At 44.3% G+C, this 17,072-nt stretch overlaps 1 protein-coding gene across 2 annotated transcripts in view; it reads left to right on the top strand.

Annotated features, from left to right (window-relative positions):
* Positions 1-13,137, top strand: part of Sacm1l (SAC1 like phosphatidylinositide phosphatase) — a 53,460-nt gene extending 40,323 nt beyond the window's left edge. For both annotated transcript variants that reach the window (XM_087186874.1, XM_004835043.4), the window contains 8 exons: positions 2,005-2,103; positions 4,866-5,004; positions 6,748-6,817; positions 7,040-7,112; positions 8,087-8,180; positions 8,288-8,380; positions 8,722-8,779; positions 11,379-13,137. In XM_087186874.1, coding sequence (XP_087043000.1) covers positions 2,005-2,103; positions 4,866-5,004; positions 6,748-6,817; positions 7,040-7,112; positions 8,087-8,180; positions 8,288-8,380; positions 8,722-8,779; positions 11,379-11,515 — 763 coding nt within the window. In that variant the 3' untranslated portion in view covers positions 11,516-13,137. The remainder of the gene's footprint in view (positions 1-2,004; positions 2,104-4,865; positions 5,005-6,747; positions 6,818-7,039; positions 7,113-8,086; positions 8,181-8,287; positions 8,381-8,721; positions 8,780-11,378) is intronic.
* Positions 13,138-17,072: the final 3,935 nt, after the last annotated feature.

Below are 17,072 nucleotides of genomic sequence, written 5' to 3'. Positions count from 1 at the left end.
TTACTTGAGTGAATTGAGTCAATGAATTGATGAAAGACTGGAAGTAAAAGTCGTGGCCATTCCTATTTTATCTGTAATATCAGGACCAAACTAAGAATGATTTTTTCCCTGATAGTAAAGAGCTAAAACAGAGAAGAGCAGTGGGCTTATTAGCATGGAAAGTTCCTCTGTTGGCAACACAGGAACTGTGTGAGAGGTGTTTCTAAGTTTCAGAACATGAAGAGAAGCAACTTTTGGGTTCAGAAGTAAACTAATGTATTTAAAATAAATTATAGGGCCGGGGATTTAGCTCAGTGGTTTTGCTGCCTGCTGCGCAAGTGCAAGGACCTGAGTTCGATCCCCGGTACCAAAATAAATAAAATAAAATAAATTATAATGTAGCTATGCAACTTATTCTTAAAAGATATAAATGTGATTTAGAACAGGATATAAGCTTAAGAATATAAGTATGTTTAGATGCTAAGGAACTACATGGATTCTTTTTGTTTGGTTTTGAGATTTTTTCTTTTTTTCCCTTTATTTTATTGAGGTAAAATGAAGCATGAGATCTGCCCTTTTTTTTTTTTTTGTACCGGGGATCACATTTGGGTCTTTGTGCCTGTGAGGCAGGAGGCAGGCAGCGGAACCACTGAGCTAAATCCCCGGCCCGAGATCTGCCTTTTTAACACATCTTTACGTGTACAATACAGTGTTACTGACTGTAGGTAGGTATAAAACTTTCACTTTGAGGGCCGGGGATTTACCTTAGTGGTTCCGCTGCCTGCCATGCAAGCGCAAGGACTCAAGTTCGATCTCCAGTGCCAAAAAAACCAACCAAGCAAACAAAAAAACCCTTTCATTTTGATTAACACCATATATCTGCATAGTTCTTTAAACCGAGAGCCGACTCTTCTGGTCGGTGCACTGTCTTACCGGACTCTTACTGGAATTGCCTTTGCGAACGCTCCCCCTGGTGACCCCAACGCCTGAGGTACCCCGGGGTGGGGGCGGGGGCGGGACGTCCTGGAGGCCCAAGCCCTGTGGGTGGCCTCGCCCTGAGCCATGCACAGGGCAGGTGCTGCCTCCTCCGGACTTCTCTGTGTGGGAGGGCAGAGTGCCTGTCCTTTGCATGCTGCTGCTCAGACTCAGCTTGGGGTGGAGGGAGAAGTGCAGTGGATGGGGCACTGTATGTGTCACGATGCTCACACAGTTTGTCCCTTGACTTTCAGGTCTTGGCAAAGCTTTGTTCCCCTCTGAAGAGCAGTGTTTTAATCTCATGGCACAGCACCTTCATCCTAGACACCCTAGCGCATAGACCTGTGGCTCTTACATATTAGCGAACTGTTAAAAGCTCATTGCTGGGCCAGGGGTTTAGCTCAGTGGTGCCGCAGCCCACCTCGTAAGCACAAGGTCCTGAGTTCAATCCCAGGTACAAAAAAAAAAGCTCATTGCAGATTGACAAGAAAATTACCTCTGCCACACAGTTGTACAAGGTGTAGACACTGAGAAGGAAGGTGAGGTTTTGTAAGGAAGGCCATTGCTCAGGCCATGGGGACTGGCCTACCTCTGGACTCTCCCAGCCCGAGTGTGCAGCACGCACACAGACTGAGCCGCCGTGAGTTTGGCCAGTTTGAGTGTATTGAGTTAAAACGCCACACAAAGGCATGAGCCTGTCCTGTGCGCGTGGGTCACAGCCTAGACAGCGGGAGTAGCCCCCTCCACACCCTTGAGTCCGTTCCCCCTCGTGTGCTGTGCTTCTCCTCAGCTCCTGTGAGGGCCCTGGGGGAGCAGTGAGCATAGGTGTGTGTGTGTGTGTGCGTCCGTCTGTGTGTGTCCACATATGTGATGTGGATCTCTCATCGCTATGATCACGAGCAGGTGGGGAAGGGGGGCAAGCCCAGAGTGAGGGTGGCTGTCGTGCCCCTAAGAAGTGTGTGCTCTGAGATGGGGCAGGTCAGCTCATGAAGGAATTGATAGAAAATAAATGATCCCTTCTTGATTTCTGAATATGTTTTTTTTCGGTAGATACATTGCCTTTGACTTCCATAAGGAATGCAGACATATGAGATGGGATCGACTAAGTATTTTAATGGACCAGGTAGCAGAAATGCAAGATGAATTAAGGTAAGCTGTATTATTTTCTTATGGAGGGAAGGGGATATATGTGTGTCTATTAGTCCTATTATATATTATCTAGCAGATTTACGGAAGTTCACTGGATTGTCATCGCTTGTGTATATTAGTTTTAACATTTTTTTATTGGAAAAATGAGAGTTGGTGATTTAAAAATATTTCTAAATTCTTAAAAGTGACAAGGTCAGGTATATTTATATTACAAATTGTCTTTCACGCATTTACAAATTCTCACATACCAGTAATTGAACTTGATTTAGCACTTCTTTATGTTCCCACATTTCACTGACCTTTTGGTCGTGGGTATTTTGTTACTAGCCTACCTGATCTGATGGTGGTGTTAGTGGCTTTTCTGTGTTCTGTCACTCATAGCATCATTTTAACTAAACGCTTTCCTTTACTCTGAGTATCTGCTTCATTTCTGTTTCTCTTCCTACTATGAAAAGCCGCCCTACAGTAGATCTCTCTGGGTACGTGTAAATACACCATTTCACTTCTGTTACCTGCCCTCAGCTTGGGGAGCAACTCGGGAGTAGGGTGGACGGAGCAAAAGGCCTGAACACTTTGTGGGGCTTTCTATATGTTCTGCTTTATTTATCATTTTGGTTCACAGGTTTGCTGTATCCCAAGCGTATGTTAGCCTTCCTTAGTTTAAGGAATCTATAAATCATTCTGGCATTTTATTCTGCCTGTGTGATAGTTCCAATCCTGGCATCTCAAATAACAGTTTTTGTTACATAGTTATATAGTAAAACCTCTCCGATAGACATTTGCTCAGTAAAGTAACCAAGTACAGTTAACACACTCACTGTGGGGCCGTAATTCATGTGTCACTGTGGACAGCTTGAACCACTGGTGGTGCGTGCGTGACTGTCCTATTGGAGGGCTTTGTATCAGTGAAAGTGATTGGATCTGGTGGTATAAGCTGCCCAATGGGACAGTCGTGCATGTACCACTGGTGGTTCAAGGCGCTGGGAAAGTGTTACACCTAGTTTTTTTGTGAGGTTCCACCATGAGAATAACAAGTAAAGGGAGCCTGACCTATTTTGTTGAGTTGTTGGAGAAAACGATGGCTGGGTCTGGCATGTCTTTAGACAGCTGGCTTGGAGGATTCCCCATTAAGTGTGGTCATACAAGAATGTAACAAGGAAGGAAGATTGGCACCAGAGTCTGTCCACTGCTGCTCACTGTGGGCCCAGGAACACTGGAACTTTGACCTGTGGCTTTCAAATCTCTCGAGGACATTTTATTACTGGGGCTTTGGTAGTGGAAAGAATCTGGGCCTTCAGGCCTGAGTATCTTGGTTTAAATCTATTTCTCTCAGTAGGCATGTGGCCCTGGGGCTTGTTGATTGTCTTCAAACTTTGCATGTGTAAAAGAGGAGATAATATCTACCTAACAGATTTACTGTACAGTTTAGGAAGTGATACTTACAAGATACCTAGTGTTTGTTTTATGGGCACAGATGAGGTGCCCTCACATACATGTGTACTCCTGCATGTACGTGTATGCGTGCCACCTCTAAACCCACCTCGAGAATTCTTTGACCTGAAGTAAATTTTTCATCTAAATCCCTTCTTCTGGGCTCTTGTTCCCAGGAGCATGATTTCTGTTTAGCCCTTGACAGAGGCACTACATATCCTCCTTCCTTAGGGCTGTGGGGGCCGCTTGGGTTGGTGTTTTCTAGTATTCACACTCTGCTGAGCACGCTCTGCTTAGTACTTTCTTGTGCATAATGCCTTAAGGCCACCTAAGGATGATGCATCACCTCCATTTTGTGGATGAAAGAACTCATTTTTAGTTACACAGCTAGGAAGGAAGTTGCCTATAGTACCAGTCTAGCAAATAGATTATTTACTGTTTACCAGAGTCCATATGTTTACTACACTGAGTATTGTCAAATTTTTGAGTTCAAAGAGTTACCTGAGAAGCTTGTTAAAGAAAACTTCGGAACTATTGATAACCACGGTTGGCTGCAGCACAGATACCTGACTAGTTAAGGGAAGAAAGGGAAACTGATTTTTCAGATCATACCTGGGTGTACTTTTTATGTTTTATACTATTTGTATGTGTTATTCATTTAAAAAGAAGAGGAGCCTATTATGTGGGTACATACCCACCCCCTAATCCAGAAGCTGAGGCAGGAGGATCAGAAATTCAAAGCCTCCTGGGCAACTTAGCAGGACCCTATCTCAGAATTTTAAAAATGGGCTGTACATGTAGCTCAGTGTGAAGGCCCTGTGTTCAATCCCCAATACTGAAACAATTCTTTTTGATGTATGTTAACTAGTCTGCTTCAGAGAAGATTCTGATGCACTTGATCTCAAGGTGAAGAATTTTCATTTTTAACAAGCTACCCTGGAGATTCTGATATGGACTGAACAGGGACCAGAAAATCCTGATAGGTACAGGTGTAGTTGAAGTAATTGTGTTCAGGGAAATCTCTTCTGGCTTGGGAAATATGATTGCTATCCGTAGCAACCTTCACAATACTCCCATCTTTACATTTTTAGTTCTCTTAGGTGGAATGGCCTCTAACATCACAGCTGTGTTTTGGATAGGGGCTGTGTTGCCTCAGCCAAAATTCTGTGTGGTATAGGGTAAAAACAATAAGCCTATACATGCATTCCTGTCTGGCCTTGTAATTTACAGGCTTTAGTAATGGCACTGAAGTGAGACCACACTCTCAGAGGTGTGTCATTAGTAGGCCTGACCTATTTTGGTATGAGAGTGTTTATACAAATGTGTTTTAGTTATTTTCTAGTAGACTCTGCTGGCAAGGTGATGACAAACCAGGAGGGTGTGTTCCGAAGCAATTGCATGGATTGTCTGGACAGAACCAACGTGGTCCAGAGCTTGTTAGCACGCCGTTCACTTCAGGTCCAGCTTCAGGTGCGAATTCCTTTTCTCCCTTTCATTGAAAACCAGTGTGGCAGAAAATGACCTTTTTATCTTTGAAAACCAATAGAAGGAAACATTCCTATTGCCCCACCTGTCCTAACCCTTTTCTCCTTTGTGCGTGGCCATCATTTTGTGCACATGGTCAGAATGTGGATGCCCAATTTTTAATTTTGCATTTCTTTTAACATTTATGTGATCATTTTTTTTTTTTTTTTTTTCGTACCGGGGATCGAACCCGGGACCTTGTGCTTCAAGGCAGATGTCAGAACCACTGAGCTAAATCCCCGGCTCATGTAATCATAATTTTTTAATGATTGTATTGCACTATAATTTACTAAGCCAGTAAAGTTGCTGTGCCTGGTTTTTAAATAATACTGTAGAGAATATATCTGTTTTTATTATTAATTTGAATTATTTCCTTTGACTTAATTCTAGAGTTGGCAATACTGTATTAAAGAGATTATATTACTTTCCAAGAGGGTTGTACCAGTTTGCAGTGATGTCAGCAAAGAATAAGTAAATCTATTTCATTGAACTCTTGCCAGTGTTAGATATTTTTATTTAAAACAATTTTTTCCTATTTTAATAGTACAAAGTTGTACTTCAAGTTTGTTTGCATTTGCATCTTTTATTACTGGCAGAAGATTTAACTTCCAGGTAAAATGTTTCTGACACAACTTTGTTTTACCAGTGAGATTGATTTGCTAATGAGGAAAAGGTATAAATACCTCCTAGTTTTATTTGCAATTAAAAATGTGCTACAACCCAGATTTCTAAGTCACATTGGCATTTTTTGGTGAGGGGCAAAAGGGCATCTCAGATGGTTTGCTGCCTAGATAATGAGCATTCAGCTTTCCCTCTGACAATGTATGGTACGGTACCGGGAGGAAATTGTGGAGGTAAAATACCTCCGTTGGGATGAACTGTTCTTGAATCCTAAAAAAATACCCACCGAGGAGTGAGTTTACAACAGGCTCTGGTTTCTACTCTGCTGCCCCCTCAGCCTGCTGAGGAGACCTGAGGTTCATTTTTCAGTAGAAACAATGGAAGAGTGGTTTGGTTCCATGGCTGACTAACCAAAGCCTGTTTAAGCAGGTTCTGTAATTGTGTTTTACTCGTTTCCATGCTAAATGCAGTGTTAGGAAACCTTCTGGCCAGATCTTGAGCAGCATTGCCAGCAAGTGAGGGGACTCTTCAGTTACATTTTTCTACCAATGAGGACAGAGTTTTTGCGCAGTTAAAAGCTAGGAGGGTGGCTCTGCGGTGGCTGAGGGTGGAACAGCTCATTCTGAGGAAGACACTGAGCAAAGATGGCAGCTCTGAGAGAGCTGATGGGCTGAGACACAGGGCAGGGCCAGGCTTTTGGATGTGTGGCTGGTGGGTGGCTCAGGAGTGAGGACACCTAGAGATGAGGAGCCAAGAGGAGGCCAGAAGGGGCGAAGGCAGCAAAAGGTTAGGTGGGAGGAAGGAGGAGGTGGCAGCTCACACTCCACAAGCGCTGCGCTCTCCCTGCTGCCCTTTCCCGGCCTGCAGACCCCGTCGTCCCTGTGGTGCTGGGGCTCCCGCCGCGGCCCAGGAGCCTCTGGAAAGGCTTTGCTGTCTGTCCTGGCTGGGAGAGGGCCCTGTGGCCAGCGGCCAGGAAACGTGATGATCTGGGGACTGTTGGCTTTCTCTTGCTAAGTTGCATCTGCCGAAATCTGTCCCACATAAATATGGGTGTGGTTCTCATTCTAGAGACTAGGAGTTTTGCATGTGGGACAGAAGCTTGAAGAACAAGATGAATTTGAGAAGATTTACAAAAACGGTAGGTGATTTCTTTAATAGAGGGAGAGTTGGTCAGTTTTTAAAAATAAATTAATGTTTTTTATTTAGAACTATGGTTATCTTTTTTTTTTTTTTTTTTTGTGCCGGGGATCGAACTCAGGACCTTGCACTTGCGAGGCAGGCGCCGGAACCACCGAGCTAAATCCCCGGGCCATATGATTATCATTTTAATTACCAGCTCTTCTCAACTGTTTTTTTATAGCTTGGGCTGACAACGCAAATGCTTGTGCCAAACAGTATGCGGGAACCGGTGCCTTGAAGACGGACTTTACCAGGCAAGCCGCCCCTTTAACAGTGTTCCACAGCAGTGCCTTAGAGCACTGGTGTTTGGGGTGCTGGGAGACGGGGCCCCGGCACCAGTGGGGCCTTAAACTCCCCGGGAATTTGGTGCACAGAGGGCAGAGACTCAGGACTGTGCGGTGCTTCTTGAACTTTTGTGTGTGCCCGGCTCTGCAGGCCTGGGTGTGGCCTGCGAGCTGTACCTCTAAGAGCTTCGGGTGCTGCTGGTGCTTCATTCAAGGCTGCTGGCCAGGGAGGAGTTAGAATGCTGTGGACCTGGCACTGGGGAGTTTGGGTCTCCTGCTCCTCCTGTACAGACTTATGGACTCCCTGGGCCCCAAATACTGTTCCTAGCCTCTGCGGTTTCGTACCACTTAACCGGTACTGAGTTTTTCTTCATACTTCTTGTCTTTGTAGCTAGAACTGTTTTTCTCTTTGTCCTTGCTTACGGTTGGCCCTGTGTTCATGGGTTCTATATCTGTATGGTTATGATTCAGCCAACCATGGATTAAAAAAGGCCAAACAGGGCTGGGGATGTAGCTCAGTGGTTCCGCCGCCTCCCTCGCAAGCACAAGGACCCGAGTTCAATCCCTGGTACCAAAAAAAAAAAATGGCCAAACAAAAATTGTGCCCTGGTTGAGCATACACAGATGTTATTCCTTGTCATCCCCTAAATAACAACTGTTTACCAGAAATTCAGACCAAAGATGGTGTACGGTCCACAGGAGGGTGCTGTGGGAACTGCACCATTACACAGAAGGACCCGGGCACCCACAGACGTGGACAACACTCCGTGGACGCTGTGCCTGTTTCTTGGAACAGCTGGTGACTCCATTTGTAGAATGGCTGTTTTCAAGGATGATTTTTAACGTCTTTGTAACTCCTTTATTCCCGTGACATATTGGCCATAAAACAATTTGAGAGTGGAGTGTGCAAGTTTCCATTTTAATAGTGAACCTCTCTTAACCAGAACGGGAAAGAGGACGCAGTTGGGACTTATGATGGACGGCTGGAACTCACTGATCCGCTACTACAAGAACAATTTCTCCGATGGATTCAGACAAGTGAGCGTGTTTGAGTTTTGGTCCTTGGGTGATAGTGAGTTTGCATTTTTCTTCAGTCACGTAACCATATCGAGTTTAGGGATTTAATTTCCTTCTCTCTGTTCCAGGATTCCATTGACTTATTTCTTGGGAACTACTCAGTGGATGAATTAGAATCTCATAGTCCTTTAAGTGTTCCAAGGGACTGGAAATTCTTGGCTGTAAGAAACCTTCATTTTTTTTCCAAGTTGTTGAAAGCGTTGTCTGAAGGTGTAGATGTTGCCAACTCCTTTGACCAAAAACATTATACACTGTTCTAAAAGGAATACAAATACTCAGGCTTCCCCCAACAGATCAGGGTGGGAAGTAAAGTAGCTGTGAGCTTTGATTCCCTTCTGGGACGCGCTCTGGGATGCGAGAACATCTGGGCCAGGGGAACAAAGAATACTGTGTGTATCAGCTTGTAGAGAGTTTTACTCTTCTTCCAAGAAAAGTATCCATGACAGGTTGTGCAGCCATTGGTGATTGATCTTAACGGATGTTTCTCCCTTCTCTTTTCCAGTTGCCAATTATCATGGTGGTTGCCTTTTCAATGTGCATTATCTGCTTGCTCATGGCCGGTGAGTCTGCCCTTACTTCACATCTGTACGCTTATTCCTTGGTAGGAATGTGGCCTTGTCCTATATAACCCCTTGAATTTTTGAGCACGCTCAGCCCTTGAATTTTCTTTTTTTTTTTTGGTACTGGGGATCAAACTCAGGACCTTGTGCTTTCAAGGCAGGCACCGGAACCACTGAGCTAAATCCCCAGCCCTCAGCCCTTGAGTTTTACCTGTTAGGTTTTATGAGAGTGAGCTGGGTGTGGTGGTGGACACCTGTAATCCCCTGCTTGGAAGGCGGAGCCAGGAAGATTCCAAGTTTGAGGCCAGCCTGGGGTACATAGTGAGGCTCTGTCTCAAAAAAATAAAAGAATGGAGTAAATAAGAGTAATTCTTTTGATGTCACAGGAATAAAAATATGTATCTTGTAGCTTGATAACCAATTAGGTTTTATTTGCTTGTTTGTGTTTGTGGTGCTGAGGATCAAACCCAGGGCTTCAACTTGCTAGGCAAGTGCTCTACCACTGAGCCACACACTTAGGTCGTGGTCATTTGTGGGTTTTTTGGGTTTTTTTTGGTACTGGGGATCAATCTCGGGTCCTTGCGCTTAACACAGCAGGTGGCGAAACCACTGAGCTAAATCCCCGGCCCTGTGTTTTTCATTTAAGATTTTGATAACTGTTTTTTGCTACCAAACTAACACATAGTAATTATAGAAAACAAAGGTAGGCAAAAACCAAGAAAATATTACCAGTCTGCCTTTCAGATAAGCTGACTCAGCACTCTAATGCTCTAATCTTTGTACATGTGTAGGATTCTTTTTCTCCCAGTGAGGTACTATATGTTTTTATAATCTGCTTTGTCATGGAATAATACAAACATTTTCTGAAGTTCCAGTCATTTTTAATGACTGCCTTGAAGGATATGTAGTTTATTTAACCAACCATTTATTGTTGAACTAGTGGAATAAAGATACCAATTGTTAAATTTTAAAAGTTGGAGAGTAAAATTGCCTGAGAACCTGAGCCAACAGATTTCGCTGACGTTTTCCTGTGGTAGGTTAAGAAGCTTTGAGCCTGGAGAGGGAGGAGCAGCCTCCATGCTGGAGCTGCCTGTGCTTTGGGGGCCTGGGTGTCAGCACGCTGCAGGGCACCTTGGCAGACAGGCACTTCCGGTCTGCCCGGTGAAGGTGAACCCTGTCCCTTGGGGCCATTCAGAACTCCCCACGCCATCCGTCCCTTTGTCTCCCACAGACGCCTTCTCCCCTCTGGATTTCCACAGCACACTGTTTCCTTCTCTCTCTCTCTCTTTCTTTCTTTCTGTATTTCTCTGGCATGGTTTGTATACTTACCTGTTAGGAGTTTTTGGAGGCATTTTGCTGTTTCTTTTCCTGTTCCTGTTTTTTGTTTGTTGTTTGCGCTGGGGTTTACAGCTTTGACCTGGTGCCCGGTTGGGGCCACAGTACCGTTTACGACCCCCAGGCAATCCAGACATTGGCATGCAGAGAAAACTGGTTACAGCAACAGCTGTGTCACCATGACTGTAGTTCAGAAGTCCGTAACAGCCATGGCATCAAAGCTCACTGGACACTGATGAGCCCTAGAACCAGAGCAAAGAGGCCTGTGATTCGTGAAGACTCTCAGGCCGCTCAGACACTGACCCGAGTCATTCAGACACTAGTTTCTGCTGGATGTGGGCAGCAGGGCAGGCGCGCAGGCCATTGGACTAAATGCTGTCTCCCTCAGCCCCACCCCCCAGTGCACAGGCCCCGGGACCCTCCTGGGCCTCCGAGAGACCCCTGTCCATCTCACCCTCTGCACACCTCTCCCAAGGTGTCCCTCGCCCCCTTGCCCCCCCCCCGGGTTTCTGGTAGGGTGACACTTCAGTTGGGTGAAGCTCTCCCCCTGGACGAGGGTCTTTACTCAGGTCGGTATTTGGTTGTCACCTCTGGCACCCTGTGCTGTGGAGAACCCAACAGCAGAGCTGGTAGAATTCGGTAGTTTCTGCGGGTCAGGAGAGGCGGGTGTGGGTACCACGCATGATCCTCTGTCCTCTCTCCTCCTGCATCTCGGCACCGGGCTGGGGCCGGCAGTTGCTGACTGCTTGGGTCTCTCTGACTTAAAAATATTGCCCAGGGGCATCATTTGCTGGGAGCTCCCTGCTGTTAAATTACTTAAAGAGCCTCTGGAGGGGAGGGAAAGTTGCCCCAAGAGAGGTCCAGCAGCTTCTAAGGAACTACTTTCTTTTTTATTGACTTAGAAGAATTTTAAGGACTGTGAAAATTGGTAATTATACTAGCTTAGCCAGACCTGGTAGTGCACACCCGTAATTTCACCCACTCGAGCCTGAGGCAGGAAAACTGTGTTTCGGGCCAGCTTTGGCAGCTCAGTGAGACCTTTCCTCAAAAGACAATTTTCAGAAAGGGCTGAGGAATGTGGCTTAGTATGTGCCAAGGTCCTGGCAGGTTCAGTCCCCAGTCCTGTGCCCCCTCCTAGAAAGAGAGGTTCTCACATTGTTCCTGTGGCTGTGCTGGTCAACTTGAATGTTACAAAGATGAGCTGTACGGCTGACACTGGATGTGGTGTCAGGGAACTTACTAACTCTGTTTTTAATATTAACAGGTGACACTTGGACAGAAACTCTGGCCTATGTGCTCTTCTGGGGAGTTGCAAGCATTGGAACATTTTTTATTATTCTTTTCAATGGCAAAGATTTTGTTGATGCTCCTAGATTGGTTCAAAAGGAGAAGATAGACTGAATTTGTGTTTGTGGAAAGCGGCTCGGGTTGGAAGAATCCGTGATGCAGAACTGGAGTCTTTACTGACCCGCTTTCCACGTTAGTGCAGATCTTTTTAAAGCCTTTGTCCAAAACGCTCCTCCTGCTGAGTGCAGGTGTGACTGCATTGATCTGATGTCATGGCCTCCATGGTCTCTTCACTTGTAGGACAGTTACATTTAGAATTTGAAACTACACGATAATTGAAATAGAGCCTGAATCCAGCCCACAGAATGGAAGGAATCTTATCTATTCATTGTCCACTTAATCAACTGTTGCAGATGAGTAATATATTTTACAAACTTAGCTTCTTTCATTATTTAAAACAGTAAAATTATTTTTCTAGCTCAGCTTCATTGTCATTATAGAAGCAGTCACTGTTAGCAAGCATACCTTTCCTCACACCTTTGGACTTTTCTTAGAAGTCTGATAATAAGCGGACTCTCCCGTGCTGGAGCGTGTAAGTCTCACGTGGTCGTCGGCTTGAGGGCTGGGTGAAGAGGCCTGTGGGCCAGGCTCGGATGTTCCCCGGGCCGCCCCTGGACCTCAGACAGCTCGCGCCATTGCAGTTGCACCAGCATTTGAGCGTGACGGAAGAGTTCACGTATACTTTATCTTTTTGAAAAGGCCTAAATGAAATCAAAGAATGTAAAGTCTGTCTCCTCTGCTAAAGGTCCAAAGCTGCCTCTTTTTAAGGGTTGCCCCATTGTGGAAAAGACCCGCCTGGCCAGCTGCTTCTCCATGCCTTCGTTGGCGGCTACTCATCAAGACACAGGCCTCTGCGAGGGTCTCATGCCAGATTTCACGTGGAACTTGGGAGCCACAGCTGCTTCTCCACACGTGCTACTGTTGCTTTCACCCCGTCAGGGTTTTTGCTCAGTAAGGGTGTTGGAATTCAGTGCTTCCTGGTTATTACAGCCTCCAAACCAGGGACCAACTTCATGTGCAACTAACTCCTGGAGAACAATGCTCCAGAAGCTGTGCGTACTTGGACTTGTATTGCAAGGTTTCGATATTAGAGCAGTGTGTAAAGTAGTGTAATTGCCACTTCTAAAACAGTTCCATTAAACACTGCTGTACTATTTCAGTGTTGTGCTTGAAAATATGCAGTTTTTTTCCAGTAGTAATACTTTCTGTTGTCCTTAAATATTTCTAAAAGCGCCTTTATTTTAACATTACCTTTTTTCAGCATTATCTTTTATAAACAATAACAGTTGTTGCTTTTAGAAATGCTAAAGGAAATAATATCTGGGAAAACCTGCGTAGCTTTGAATCAGTCATTAAATTCACAGTAGGATAAGTGAGTAGAGCTACCTATTCTTAACATGTAAATAAGCACCATTCATTCCAAAAGTGGAATATTGACGCTTAGCTCATCTCTACTGTAATATAATATCCAAGCGCTGCCGGACGTTTCACAGTAAAGTCTGTCAGCAACTGCAGCAAAGACCAAATCTGAACTGCTCATGTGGCTGCTTTGCAGGGAGTGGACTAATCTCGGGAGTGTTAGGTCAAATCTATCAATATTTGAGAACCCTGTCATGATTTTATTTAACTCATGTACTGTATATCCGTAAGTGAAAATAAAACATATTCTTTTCTAATTATTGGTATTATCATTCTATACTGTACTTTTTCTTCAAAGATGGTGATTTTTTTCTTTCTCAAAGCAATGTGCGATCGTTATAGAAAAGTCAGATTAACATTAAGTAAAATTAGTAGCTTCTGAATCAGTCCTCTTTTTCAGTTATGATCACTTAAGAAATTTTGTATATCTTTATAGTTACTTTTTAGTTACAGATAAAAGCAGGAAAATACTAAAACCCGTAAGCATGTACCCCTCCCAACTGCCAACTGCCATTGTTTACAGCATGCTGCGGTTCTCAGCTGGAAAGTGGGCGATACTGCTAGGAAGCTGTCTCAGCCGGGGCGGGGCTGGGGGGGCGGGCTCTGATGTCAGCGTCTTGGTGCCGGGGCCCTCAGCCCTGTGGGAAGTGAGTTGGAAACCCCTGATGATGGCACCCATTGCATACGGGTGTGTCTGTCAGCTTTTCCCCTGACACACCATGAGGAGGAGCATGTACCTTGGCCCACAGCCTGAGGCTTCCGTCCGTGCCCAGCTGTCTCCAAAGCAAGACCATCGTCGTAAAGGGCAGACCAGCGGACTGCTTGGCTCATGGCATCGTGAAAGCAGAGTGAAGACCAGTGAGCGGGCCAGCGTCCTGGTGCAGTCCTCAGGGTCACTCTGACCCAGCAGACACCCCACCCAAAGTGCTTTCCTAGGCTGTGGCGTGTGTCTCAGCCCAGTCAGGTTGGCAGTGGAGCTGCCACCATAGCATGTTATCCAGAGAGAAATTACAGCGAATCTTTAAAACATGATCTTTAATTCCTTTTTTAGTTTCCTACTGAAATAATTTCAGCAAAATTTGGTAGTTAATTTGAAAATGAATTGAGCTCGCTAAGTTTCCAAGGAAGGACTGCAGAGGAGCGAGAGAAGATCAACTAGCTGTAGATGGCAGCCAAGTATTGGTTACCTAGCTCTGTATAACAAGTTACCCCAGAACCCTGTGGCTTACAACAGCCTGTATTGTGTTATCCCACAGCTCTGGTGCACCAGGACTTTGGGCCTGGCTCAGCTCTGTCCCCTGCCTCAGGGTCTCTCAGCTGAGATCAAGGTTCATCTAGAGACAATCCACGTCCTGAATCATTCTGATTATTGGCCAGATTTGGTTCCTCACAGGCTGCTGGCTGTTGGCTGGAGGCAGCCTTAGTCCCCCGCCATGTGGTCCTCTCCAGCATTGCAGGGGGTTCATGAAGGCCACTAAGAAAGTGTACCAGCAAGATGGAAGCCAGTCTCCTAACCTTATCTCTCAAGTGTCATCCTGTCACTCCTGCAGTCGAGGAAGTCACAGGACTCCTGTGGGTCAGGATCTTTGGGGGACAGGGACACCGTGAAAGTCTGCCGACCAAGTCAGGAAGGAAGATGCAAAGCCGAGGTACAGAAGCAGCCCTGGAATGGAGGAAACCACTGGCTCCCTGCAGGAGGTGTGGCTGATGCCAGGACCAGGGTGCACAGGTTTCCTAAAGCTGTGTTGAGGTGAACTCCCCATCATGCCAGGGCACAGCTGGCTGCCTTCCCGGGGAGACTGCCCTAGCCTCACCATCCACCCGTTGCTGTCATTTGTTCCACGTCTAGTACATACCCTGTCCAGTTGCACTGTTTTTGAAGGTTATGAAAGTGGTATCATTCTGTACATGTCCTCCAGCTTGCCTTTGAACCCAGCATTGTTTCTAAGACTCCATGTGGAAGGCTGGACCAGTAGCCTGTTCTTAACCACCATTTGCGTAGAATGAACATAATACTGTATTCACTGAGATTTACTGAGGGCAATTTGTTTTCTGTCTGCCTAACAGTGTACATGTCTGGTTTTTCTCACTGTTTGTTGTCATTCTGAGTCTTGCTATGAATATTCTGTTCAACTCCTGGCTCAATAAAAAGTGTTTCTCCATGGTGTATGCTGGGTAATTTGAATTATGAGCCTAAAATACACAGGATAACAATTATTTTCCAAATTGGATGTGTTGTTTGTATTCCTGCCAGTTTCACATTCTCACCAATGCCTGGCAGCACACTTAAAACTTTTTTTTTTAATGTATAACTTTATTATCATTCACTAAACACACATATACAAAAATTAAAATTCAAAGAAAAGCAATGAAAGGGAAAAATACCTATAATAATATTCAAATATAATAGAACTCAACCAAAGCAAAACTAAAAAGTACTTAAACATTTTTCCATATAATTTAAAAAAACATCTCAAGCATTAACAAGACATCAAAGGATGTGATTTGTTTTAGAAAACTAACATTGAACAAATAGTGGTCTGGAAAAAAATCCTAATTAGCTAGTAGACTCCACATAGGCCAAATTTTTTAAATTTCAATTTCAATACAGTAATGTGACACGTGATGAAAATATAATCTGAGAAATACGTTATTAGGCAATTTCATCCGTGTGTATCGCCAGGTACCACACAGAGTGCCAATTTCTTAAGTGCAAACTGAGAAAGTATACGTCAGTCATCTGGGATGGCCCCTTGATATTATCCAAATACACAGTTAAACACGAGATACATGAGGCTACCACTGGCATAGCAGCACACTGTTTTACAGTAAACTTATATATAAGTAGGATTATGCTCTAAAGGATGAAAAGCACAGCATGTTATGAGAAGTACCTAAAACAGTAAGTCATTTATCACACTATTGAGTACTGTGTACTGTACATAGTTGCATGTGCTTCTTTTGGAAACACCTTTCTCTCCTTTGATCTCAGTGACTCTTCCTTCCCAACCCACTGATGAGCTCCAGCCTAGTCTCTACATCTCTTCCTATAGTTTTAAACAATCTATATATGGATTCTTTCCAGATTCCAGCCTATAACTAATCTTTCCCCTTCCCCTCCTGCCACCCCTACCCCTTTGAACCTTCCTATTTCAAATTATCAATTATTCATTTTAATTAAATCCTTAATTACACTTTTAGTTTCTCACACTAGAGAAACTATTCAGTATTTACATGTGTGTTCTATTTATTTCACTTAAGAGGATGGCCTCAATATGCATCCATTTAGCTATAAATGTCTCTAGTTTGTTGTTCTTTGTGGCTGAGAAGTACTCCATTTTATTTTTAGAAACCCACATCTTTATCCATTTTCCAGTTGATGGACACTTGGGCTGTTTCCAAGCTTTCACTATTACAAACTGTGCCGCTATAAACATGGATGCACATGTATCGCTGTGGTATGTTTCTTTTAATTCTTTTGGGAAGATACCCAGCAGGGGAATAGGTGGGTCAAATGGGACCTCTAAGCGTAGATCTTTGAGGTATCTCCATACTGATTTCCACAGTGCTTGCACCAGTCTGCACTCCCACCAACAATGGAGAAGGGTTCCTTTCTCCCCACACCTGCCCCCCGCCAGCATTTGTTATTGGTTGATTTCTTGATAGCAGCCATTCTTTCTGGGGTGAGGGGGAATCTCAGTGTTGTTTTCATCTGCATCTCTCGAATGACCAGTGATGTTGAACATTTTTTCATATATTTATTTGCTTCTTTTACTTCATCTGAGAAATGTCTGTTCATTTCAGATGCCCATTTTTGAATTGGCTCTTTGAATTTGTGGGGTCTGGTTTTTTCCCACATTGTAGGTTGTCTCTTAGCTCTGTTGGTGGTTTCTCTTGCAGTCCAGAAGCTTTTTAATATGATGAGATCCCAGTTGTTGATTTTTGTACTAGTTGCCATGCTATGAGGTTTTGTTCATAAAGTCTTTTCCTATGCCAGTGTCTTTGAGAGTTCTACCTAACTTGTCTTCCAGCAAATTTAGTGTTTCTTTCTTAATATTTAGATCTTTAATCCGCTTTAATCTTAGTTTAGTGCATGGTGATAGGTATGGTTTTAGTTTTAATCTTTAGCAGGTTGAAATCCGGTTTTTCCAACACCATTTATTGAATAGGCCATCTTTCCTCCAATGAGGGT

The sequence above is a fragment of the Heterocephalus glaber genome, unplaced genomic scaffold (genome assembly GCF_053883595.1).
Source record: "Heterocephalus glaber isolate CG9 unplaced genomic scaffold, H.glaber_assembly_v1.0 deba00001504, whole genome shotgun sequence".
Classification (NCBI taxonomy): Eukaryota; Metazoa; Chordata; class Mammalia; order Rodentia; family Bathyergidae; genus Heterocephalus; species Heterocephalus glaber.
Note: the sequence above shows the minus strand (reverse complement) of the source record. Positions and strands in the feature narration are given on the sequence as shown.